The sequence below is a fragment of the Alosa sapidissima genome, chromosome 4, assembly GCF_018492685.1.
Source record: "Alosa sapidissima isolate fAloSap1 chromosome 4, fAloSap1.pri, whole genome shotgun sequence".
NCBI classification, from domain to species: Eukaryota; Metazoa; Chordata; class Actinopteri; order Clupeiformes; family Clupeidae; genus Alosa; species Alosa sapidissima.
The window spans coordinates 30,109,794-30,121,037 of NC_055960.1; the positions used below are offsets into that span (position 1 = coordinate 30,109,794).

General features: G+C 44.0%; 1 protein-coding gene across 1 annotated transcript; it reads right to left on the reverse strand.

The window, feature by feature from the left end:
- Window positions 1-3,650: 3,650 nt before the first annotated feature.
- On the reverse strand, window positions 3,651-6,308 carry LOC121706509 (zinc finger protein 358-like). The gene is made up of 2 exons (XM_042088326.1): window positions 6,027-6,308; window positions 3,651-5,649 (listed from the first exon to the last, which is right to left on the reverse strand). The coding sequence occupies exons 1-2, from the start codon at window positions 6,214-6,216 to the stop codon at window positions 4,730-4,732; spliced, it is 1,110 nt and encodes a 369-aa protein (XP_041944260.1). The 5' UTR covers window positions 6,217-6,308; the 3' UTR covers window positions 3,651-4,729.
- Between the last annotated feature and the right edge of the window lie 4,936 nt (window positions 6,309-11,244).

Below are 11,244 nucleotides of genomic sequence, written 5' to 3' on the forward strand. Positions count from 1 at the left end.
GAATATACAGTACGCGTGGCGTGGCGTGGCATGGCGTGGCGTGGTGTGGCGTGGCGTGGAGTGGCGTGGCATGGGGTGGCGTGGCGTGGGGTGGCGTTGTGTGGTGTGGCGTGGTGTGGTGTGCCGTGGCGTGGTGTGGTGTAGCGTGGCGTGTGGACTTCATTCTGAGCTGAGAAACTGAGCTGAGGTACTTCAAAAAAGTCGAACAGGTGTGAGTCATCACCCACTCCAGTGGACAGGAGAGGAGAGCTGGGTTGTTGTGTGAGTGGAGCAGGAGTAGAAACTGGTGTGGTTGACAACAACACGTATAGTGCATTTGAGGTTTCTTGTGTGTGTGTGTGTGTGATTGAGTGCATTAAAATGAAATAGTTTGTATGTGTGTGTGTGGGTGTGCTATATGGTGTTCGTTATAACGGTGTGATCATTATTGTAACCTTGACCTTGACAGGCTGGTCAAGGCATAATGATGATGACCAATCAATGATGGCTTCTAGATCTTCTGTACTGAGATCAAAAAGCTCCACAGATGCCTTTTCTAGCCATCAAAAGACAGGTCAGGGCTACAACACATTTTTATGGGAACACCTTATATAATGCATGAGCAGAGACACCATACGTGTGTGATATATGAAATAGCAGCAACTAGGAAACTAACCTCCTTAACATGTCAAACATACTGCTGTGTTATATAATATATATATATATTATTATTTAGTATATATAGTATTATATTGGTATTATATTGGATATAGTATTATATTGGAGATATTGTATTTATACAGCTCTGGAAAAAAACATTTTTCTGATGTCATGCTACGATTGCTGAGTAACATTTGAATGAGTTGACGGTCATATTATTTGCAAATAGGTCTCTTCATTTTGAGTATGACAACTCAACTCATTTGAATGTCATTCAGCAACCATAGGATGACATCAGAAAAATGTGCCACCGTATGATCATCAGAATAATGTGCAGTGGTCTCTTCATTGTTTTTCCACAGCTGTATACGTTGTATATACAGTATACTGCTGTGAAGTCGCTGAAATATCTGATTAAGCAATGGACAGAATGTGTGTATGAAGGCCCATGGAAATGCTAACAAAACGTACCAGGTTACAGAAAATATGATCAAGCTAATGCTGCATATGAACATGTTTATTACGTCTAAATAAATACATGAGCTTACGGAGACCATGAAAATGGCAACAGAATACATGAATAATCGTACAAATTCCGTAAATGTGGACACAAAATGAGGAGCCATGAGAATATCTGATCAGATATTCATCCATAAGAATACACACTCCATAAGAATATGCACCAACAGGCAGCAGCACAACAAGCGAGGTCTTTTCTGACTTCTTTACAAGACATGGCAATCAGCGTTGTCTGCTGCAGCACAGAGTCTCTCCACCTGATTACTACCTTTTGTGCTGTGATGGGAGTGGCGTGCAAATGGAGCGTAGTGAGTGTGTGTGTGTGTGTGTGTGTGTGTGTGTGTGCGTGTGCGTGTGCGTATGTGTGTGTGTGTGTGTGTGTGTGCGTGCGTGCGTGCGTGCGTGTGCGTGTGCGTGTGCGTGTGCGTGTGTTTGTGTGTGCGCGCGCGTGTGTATGTGTGTGTGTGTTTGTGTGTATGAGAGAGAGGGAGTTGAAGCTGGTGAGGAGATGTGGGGGGAGCGATGATGGTTCCAGTGTTGGGTCTGGGGGTTTGTTTGAATCCCGATAATACACAACAACAATCATACGAGGTCTAACGACTCCCTGTTTGAGCCAGACAAGGAGCTGAGATGAAGCTGGGATATAACGGCCATGCTTCAACTCTCTCTCTCTCTCTCACACACACACACACACACACACACACACACACACACACACACATTAAATTAGGTCTCCAAGTCCTATTACTTTTATTATGATGCAAGGAACGCTCATAGCATGACACAATAGACCGAGATTAACTGAGGCACGCAGGAACACACTCTTTCTCATGTAAATGTCTCTATGGGGAGTGCATATAGGTAGATGTGATTTGGTCTGGTAGGCTACTATGGTCCTCAGTGGGGTACCTTAATGAATGCCTCCTAGTTTTCTGCCTGATGCAGGTCGTTTTTTGCTGGATTCATCATTCACCATATTCACCTTGTGTTGCCTCCAAACTCTGACTGAGTCCTTTTGGCAGTTCCTTGTTTATCATCAATATCATTAATCATTTATCATCAATATATGTGCAATTCCTTACCGGTAAGGATATGTTTATGCTAGCTGGTATGAACGTTTGTTCCTCTCTAAAGTAGAACATCTTTGAGGAAGGGGTCCCTTGTGTGCTGTTTCCCTTAATTGAACTGTAAGGCAATAAAACGAGACTGATATTATTCTTACATAAGTGCTTTATGGCCTCGGGTACCTCTGGGCTCTGGTTCAGTGTAATATTAAGATTTGTATTGGCACGCAAAGTACCAGCACTGGGGAGGAATACTGAGGTGGTGGAGATGTCCAATCAAGAAGCAGACTTTTATTTAAGGCTGCTAAAAAACTGACCCAAGACGTGGCTCTGTCAAAAACTAAACAACACTGCCCTCTTGTGGTGAGCAAGATGAAGTTGTTTTGATTGAAACCTTTGGCAGTAGTAGGATCTCAAAAAATTCCATTGCCCTGCCCAGACTGAAAGATTAAAGGTTCATGTATTATTGCTGGTATTTTTACTTAACTAGCTGATTAGAGCTCATCTCAGGTCGACATTTCTGTATAGATTCTTTATTCTAATATTTTGAGATTCAGAATTTTTAGCTGTAAACTGTAATTATCAATATTAGAATAATCAAGATTAAAACAAACAAAAAAAAGGCTTGACATATTTTACTTTATGTGTAATGAATCTATTATATGAACGTTGCACTTTTTGAAATAAATTACAGAAAAAAAAAAACTTTCCCATGATATTAAATTTTTTTGAGATGCACCAGTACATACTACTCAGTAGTAGTAATATTGACCTATATCGATTAGGTATACATTACATACCATTAGGTATACCTAGTCTGGATGTTACAATCGGATTTGTAGTAAAGCATACAAATAAAATGAATATCAATGTTCATCCAAATCCCGTGGCATAACTGAACAAGCTGAACACCAAAGACCCCTAAAATGTGGTATCTAATATAATTATAATTATCTCTAAACCCTGCATTGACAGCAGCCTGGTGAGTAAAATGCTTCTACTTGTGCGATACAACTTACTATGTCCAATATTTGCATTAGGTTGGTCTATTGCTGAAATATTTCCAGATGTCAGATGTATGTGGTGTAATGGAGACTAAGCTATGCCCTTAACAGTGAACTCAGTTATGCCCTTAACACTGTACAGTAAACACAGTTATCTGTTTCTCTCGTCTGTGATTTGCTGGAACAGTTTGTTATGTTTTTATGGGCTAGGTTTGCCCAGGTTGTTTTTATTGCCGTTTTTGCAGCCTGGGCTGTCTACAGAGATCACATTGTTTTACAGTGTATTCAGGACAAAGACAGCTAGCGGTTGGTTAGGTGATGTTTGCAGTAAGTGACATAAAATGTTTTAGCCTAAAAAAACGTGTGGCATCGCTTAGAGCACCTTTAACACTGTAAACAAAGTTATGCCCTTAACACAGTGAACTCAGTTTCCACTTTTTTTATTAGTGTGGCCTACAAACTATGATACATATTCTTCCCATTTACATCAAACGACAAACAGTGATACATAATTACATTCACACAAACATGATTACGGTCACACAAACATGATTACATTCATACATCCAGTGACAAACAGCGATAAAAACATCACTCAGCCCTGTGCATTTGTACACCTCTGCAAATAAGACGCTGATCTTCACATCTGACCCCATGTCAGTCCATTATTTAAGCCCATACTAATACATGGTGCGAAGGCTGACTTTTATTTTTAAACACTGTGACATGTACCTGCAATCATGGGGAAAGTATAATCTGACCTTGTAAGCCCAAGAGGTCACATCTTGAGCCATGTGATGATATTGATGTATATTAGCTTACGATCGTTTGTTTTGTCAAATTTGTTTTTATAAAACACTGCTACTCAATGGCTGCCATATTAATAACAAACACTGCAAGGTGACCTCATGTAACCCCACTGAGCATTCCTGTCAAAAGAGACGGAAAGCATGGAAGGGATGCTGTTATGACCGCACAAGTGATTTCAGTGTGTCCATATGACATCGATCATAACCACTTCTGTACTGACTGCACAAGTGATTTCAGTGTGTCCATATGACATCGATCATAACCACGTCTGTACTGACTGCACAGGTGATATCAGTGTCTCCACATGACATCGATCATAACCATTTCTGTACTGACTGCTCAGTTGATATCAGTGTGTCCACATGACATCCATCATATACACTTCGGTACTGACCACACAGGTGATTTCAGTGTGTCTATACGTCGATGCACTCACTTGAGTGTGTTGTTGTGCCGGTTGTGTATTCGTGTGTGTGTGTGTGTATAGGTGTAGCTGAGCTCACGTGAGTGTTGTTGTGTCAGCTGTGTCGGTTGTAGATAGATAGATAGATAGATACTTTATTGATCCCCGAGGAGAAATTCAGGTTGTGTGTGTGTAGCTGAGCTCACGTGAGTGTGTTGTTGTGTCAGCTGTGTCGGTTGTGTGTGTGTGTGTGTGTGTGTGTGTGTGTGTGTGTGTGTGTGTAGGTGAGCTCACGTGAGTGAGCTGTTGTGTCGGGTATGTGTCCGTAAGTGGCCCTTGATCTGGCTGGACTGGCTGAAGCGCTTGCCGCACAACGGGCAGCTGTAGGGCTTCTCCCCGGTGTGTGTGCGCAGGTGCACCTTCAGGTGCGCCGTCTGGTTGAAGCCCTTGAAGCACACGTGGCATCGGTACGGCCGCTCGCCCGTGTGGATCCGCTGGTGCTCCTTAAACTTGCCCGAGTAGCGGAAACACTTGCCACACACACCGCACCGATACGGCTTCTCTTTGCCGTGCACCACCTGCTTGTGGATTGTCATCTCCCGGGCGCTGCCCACACATTTGCCACAGAGCGTGCAGTAAAACGGCCCCTCGGCGTGCTGGTGGTGGTGGTCGGGCTCCATGGTGGAGGTCTGAGGGGGAAGCTCAGACAAGTCTCTCCCCAACAGGGTGCTTGGTCCCTGGGCATAACTCTGCGCCAGGTATTCTACTGCACCTGAACTGTCGGAAATGTACCCAACTCCCATCCCACCGGCCTCCACAGACCCCTCAGAGTGCATAGAGCTGGTATGGGGGAGCTCTGTGTTAAATTCTATTATACTGCATTCCTCAGAACAATCCTCTATTTTGATTGGCTGAGGCGGGCCAGGGGAGATAGATTCCATCCCTCCGACCTCTGCCATGTGTGGCGTGTAACTTGCGAAGGTCTCAGGGAGTCTCTGCTCATGATGGTCATTGTTAAAGAGAGGAGGTGTCGTGACTAGATCCGTCTCCTGAGGTTCTTCTGCTCCTGGTGTGACTGCCATGGGCGGGCCTTCTTCATGTTTGACCTCGATGACTTCGGGAGACTGTGGGTCACCCGGGGCTGGTGCTGCACTGAGCTCGCGCTCACATACAGGCGAGGGGTTCAGCTGGCGTCTCTCTGCAGAGAGCACTGGCAAGAGAGATGTCAACAGAGCAGGGTCAGCACAAACAGCAGTGATCCCAGTTCACATTAGGCCATTACAACATTAATTACACTGGACTACAACATTAATACCTATTTGGTTGAATAATAATTGATTAGGGGAAAAAACGTCAGTGTTTGAATGTCCCGTAGTAGTCGACTCATTACAGCATTACAGCCAGTGACGACAGCAGCCTTAGTAGGGAGATAGTATAGTTGGGGAACTCTTGGGACGTAGGCCTAGTCGAATGGCCTTTGTTGACCCACTCTAAAATGAAACAGGAGGCCATACTGCACAGTGACAACCTGGCAGTTGAGATATAAACATAGTCGAACATTTGTAAACAAATTATTTTGTTTATTACCTCGTTGTATACCGGCGGAGATGGCACCAACATCTGACAGTCTTTGTTTCAAGTCACGGTTTTCCTCTTTCGTTAAGGCGATTTCGTTCTGATATTCTAGTATCGTGTCCTTGATGACTTGAAATATCTCATCTGCGGCCACTTTTAAACGTTCCTTGAGATACAAATTCAACACATCCAATTTCGTCATTTTCCACAACGAAAGATAACACTTACTATGTTCGCAAGATATTTAAATGATAAACGAGCGGGCACTCACTCCGGACCCCTCTTCGGGCACTCGGCAACATCGGCGTCTACTTCCTTTTTTTCTCTTCCCCTGTCCTAGGATGTTGGGCGTCACCGCCACCTACTGGTCGGGGTTTGGAACAATAAGAGAGAATGAGAGAAAATGAAAGTGTGTAGAGAGTTGGATATTAATTTAATTTAGAATAGTTTACTTCATAATAATAATAAAATTTAAAATAATAATAATAATAATAATAGGCTAGTAGAAGTAATGATAATGATATTAATACAGTTATTATCGGCATTGTTATTGTTGTTGTTATTAGTATTATTATTATTATTTTATTATTAGTAGTATTATTATTAGTTGTTATTATTAGTTGTTATACTGAATGGAGAGGACTTAGATGAGGTCACACATTGCACTACTGACTATCTGAACTTCTGTATGGACATTGTTGTTCCCACAAGGACTGTACGCTGCTATCCAAATAACAAGCCTTGGATAACCAGCAATGTCAAGACCCTTCTCAATAGGAAAAAGATGGCGTTTAAGGAGGGGGACATGGCAGAGCTGAGGCGAGTACAGGGGGAACTCAAGAATAAGCTGAAAGAGGCAAAGGAGGACTACAGAAGGAAGATGGAACAGAAGCTGCAAGATAACAACATGAAGGAGGTGTGGGACTGTATGAAATCTATCACTGGCCTTAAGAAGAGCAGAAGAAGACCTGGTCAGGGCGAACCGGCTGAACCACTTTTCACTGAACAGGTTCGATTGCCCACCCCCCAGCCCCCACCCCACCTCATTACCAGTGCAACACTCACCCCCACCATCACTGGATATTGCACCCCTCCCCCACATGGCTACCACGAACAAAGAGGTGACAACGACCTCAATCAACAGCCATCAGACACACAGACCTCAGATGCTGCCCCCCTCCCCTCCCTTCCCCTCCTCCATCATCACTGCTGATCAGGCTATCGCACCTCTCCCCCACATGGTGACCACGAGCAGTGTGACAACAATGGCTTCAGCCAATGGCCATCAGTCTCTAGCCACACGACAACCCTCACAGAAGCACCCCTCCTCCTCCTCACCCTCCACTCCCCTCATCCCCCCCATCATTTCAACGGACCAAGCAAGTTATCTCTTAAGGAAACTCCATCCTCGGGCAGGATGGAGTTTCAGCCGGGCCTGACAGACTGTGTCCAAGGCTGCTCAAGGCCTGTGCTGCTGAACTGGGGGAGCCACTGAAGCACATCTTCAACTGGAGTCTACGTCTCGGACAAGTTCAAACACTGTGGAAGACATCATGTCTCACCCCCGTTCCCAAGAAACCACACCCCAGCGAGCTTAATGACTTCAGGCCTGTCGCTCTAACATCACATGAGATGAAAACAATGGAGCAGCTGGTCTTAGGTATTCTCAGACCCCAGGTACGCCATGCACTAGACCCTTTACAGTTTGCATACCAGGAGAAAGTGGGCGTGGACGATGCCATCACTTATCTTCTACACAGGACACATTCTCACCTAGACAAGGGAAAAGTGCTGTGAGAATCATGTTCTTTGATTTCTCAAGTGCTTTTAACACCATCCAACCCCTCAGACTGGGAGACAAGCTCTTGCAGATGGGTGTGGACGCTCACCTGGTAACCTGGATTACAGATTACCTGACCGAGCGACCACAGTTCGTCAGACTGAAGAACTGCCTCTCTGACACTGTGATCAGCAGCACCGGAGCGCCACAGGGAACTGTGCTCTCTCCAGTCCTGTTCACCCTGTACACATCTGACTTCCGCTACAACACCGAGTCATGCCACATGCAGAAGTTTTCTGATGATACTGCAATTGTGGGGTGTATCAGGGACGAGCAAGAGGAGGAGTACAGGAGCCTGGTGGAGGACTTTGTGCATTGGTGCAAACTCAATCACCTTCAACTTAACACTTCAAAGACCAAGGAGATGGTGGTGGATTTCCGAAGGTCTGAGCCCGCTCTGCTACCAGTCTCCATTGATGGGGTCAATGTGGAGGTGGTAAGCACCTACAAGTATCTGGGTCTCCACCTGGACAATAAACTGGACTGGTCAGCCAACACTGATGCACTCTACAAGAAAGGACAGAGCAGGCTGTACTTCCTGAGGAGGCTGCGGTCCTTCAATGTGTGCAGCAAGCTCCTCAGGATGTTCTATCAGTCTGTTGTGGCCAGCGCCCTCTTCTATGCAGTGGTATGCTGGGGAGGAAGCACAAAGAAGAAGGATGCTGGGCGACTTGACAGGCTGGTAAGGAAGGCTGGCTCTGTAGTGGGAGCTGAACTGGAGTGCATCACTTCAATATCTGACAAGAGGACCCTAAACAAACTGATCAACATCTTGGACAATGAATGTCATCCACTCTACAGCACTATCAAAAACCAAAAGAGCTTGATCAGCTGGAGACTTCGCTCACTGCCATGCACAACTGAAAGGCTGAGGAAGTCATTTGTTCCTAGGGCCATTGAACTGTTCAATCCCTCACTAAAGGGAAGAGAAGAGATAGACTTCTCTGCATAGTCTGTCTGCCTCTCCACCCTCTCCATGTCCATGTTTTTTTGAGTACTGACTGCCCACTACTGCTTACTACTGTTTTACTACTGTTTTACTATTGTACACAGCCTAATGTTTTCACTACTGTTTTACTGCTACACTGTTACCTCAACCTGTTCTTGCACTGAAATAGTTTTTTATTTTACCTTGTCTACATTACACTTTACTCTCCTATTTGTCTATATTATTTATGCTGGTCTCTAGACCTTACTGTTGCACTGTTGGACTAATGTTGGACTACTTTTTGCACCTTCACCATGACACCCACTCTCTTGAGCACCTTGCCAGGCACACACAACTAAGGACTATGGTTGGACTACTGTTTGCACCTTCACCATGACACTCACTCCCTTTAGCACCTCACCAGTCCTGGCCCTGTCACTACAAGCGTCTTATGCTTGATCACCCTCAAGCACATTGGACTTTCTTAATTTAACTTATATAGTGTATTTAGTATTTAGTTTTGTTAGTTTCTTATCTTATCTTCTACTGTCTTTATTGTACAGTGGAGTTTAGTTATATGTTTATACTATACTAATGTTCACCATTTCTGTTGTAAGTGCATGTTGTGTGTTATGTCTGTATGCTACTGAAACCCTTGAATTTCCCCTTGAGGATCAATAAAGTATCTATCTATCTATCTATCTATCTATCTATCTATCTAGTATTATGAGCCATACAAATTATACTTGGTGGTTATTTATCGCCCTCCAGGACAACTTGGGAACTTTGTGAATGAGTTGGACATTCTACTGTCTGCTACTCCAATGGATCCATGCCCATTATTAATCCTTGGCGATTTCAATATTCATTTGGATAACTCGTCTTCAATTGACTTCCTGTCCTTACTCTCCTCATTTAATATCACACGTGTCCACAGTCCTCCTACTCACAAGGCTGGTAAAGATCTTGATTTAATTCTGGTACGTAACTATAATACAGACAACATTTTGGTTAATCCATTACATGTATCGGATCGTCACTTTATCAGATTCTCTGTGCGTCTCCTGGATAACCCAGCAGCTCCTCCTCCGACAATTTCGTTCCGGCGTAATCTCAGAAGCCTCTCAAGCGACCATTTTGCAACATTAGTAACATCTGCTTTACCTACTCCTAGCTCATTCTTGGCACTTGAGGTTAATGACGCTACAGAGACTCTCTGCTCTACACTGGCATCTTGTCTGAATGCAGCATGTCCTCTTTCCTCAAGACCTACACGTTCTAAACCTCGTCATCCATGGCTGACGAACAGTATAGTCTCAGTACGAAAGGAACTTAGAGCTGCTGAGAGGAAATGGTGTAAATCCAGAGATAGAAATGATCTTAGTAACTACCAGTCTTTGCGGTCATCCTTTCCATCCACTGTTACACTTGCAAAAAAGGCATTCTATCAAAGCAAGATTGAGAGTGCCACTGACAGTAGAAAACCTTTTTCTACTTTCAAATCTCTTTTCAATCCTCCACCAACACCATCAACTACAGTACTTCATTGTCAGCAGATGACTTTGCAACTTTGCATTTTTCACTGAAAAAGTTGCTAAAATAAGTGCTCAGTTTGATGCTCCTACAAGGAGGGCTTTGCCTTGTGTTAGTATGACCGCATCATTGGACTCTTTCTCTCCTCTTGATGAGGAAGCAGTCTCTCAATTGCTTCAGCGAAGTCGTCCAACAACATGCCCATTAGATCCTGTCCCGTCCACTCTTCTACAGTCTATCTCACCCGCTGTTCTACCAGCAATCACACATGTATTTAATGCTTCACTCAGTTCTGGAATAGTTCCTTATTCTTTTAAACAGGCTAGGGTTACACCTCTGCTAAAGAAAAGTACACTTAATCCAACTGAGGTGAAGAACTACAGGCCTGTCTCCCTTCTTCCTTTCTTGTCAAAGGTTTTGGAGAAAGTGGTCTTCAAGCAAGTTTGTGACTTTCTTCATCAGAATAATCTACTAGACCCTATGCAGTCTGGTTTCAAGGGTGGTCATTCTACTGAAACTGCTCTTCTGTCTGTGACTGAAGCATTGAGAGTAGCTAAGTCCTCTGCTCAGTCATCAGTATTAATTCTACTAGATTTATCTGCAGCCTTTGATACTGTTAACCATGACATTCTCCTATCTATACTATCTGAACTGGGAATTTCTGGAAAAGCTCCTGACTGGTTTGAATCTTACCTTAAAGGGTGTTCTTTCAACGTGTCTTGGCAGGGACAGGTATCTAAGTCTCATGACCTCACCACAGGTGTGCCTCAGGGATCAGTATTAGGACCCTTGCTTTTCTCTATTTACACCACTTCCTTAGGTGATACCATTCGCTCCCATGGATTTGACTATCACTGTTATGCAGACGACACTCAACTTTACCTGTCTTTCCCACCTGATGACTCTAGTGTTTCCCACCGGATTTCTGC

Bases quoted from the DNA above. Each gene is read 5' to 3' on its own strand.
- LOC121706509 (XM_042088326.1), bottom strand. From the start codon at position 6,216: ATGACGAAATTGGATGTGTTGAATTTGTATCTCAAGGAACGTTTAAAA. The intron at 5,650-6,026 runs GTAATAAACAAA...CTCTCTTGCCAG, and splicing joins CTCCGCCGGTATACAACGAG to TGCTCTCTGCAGAGAGACGC.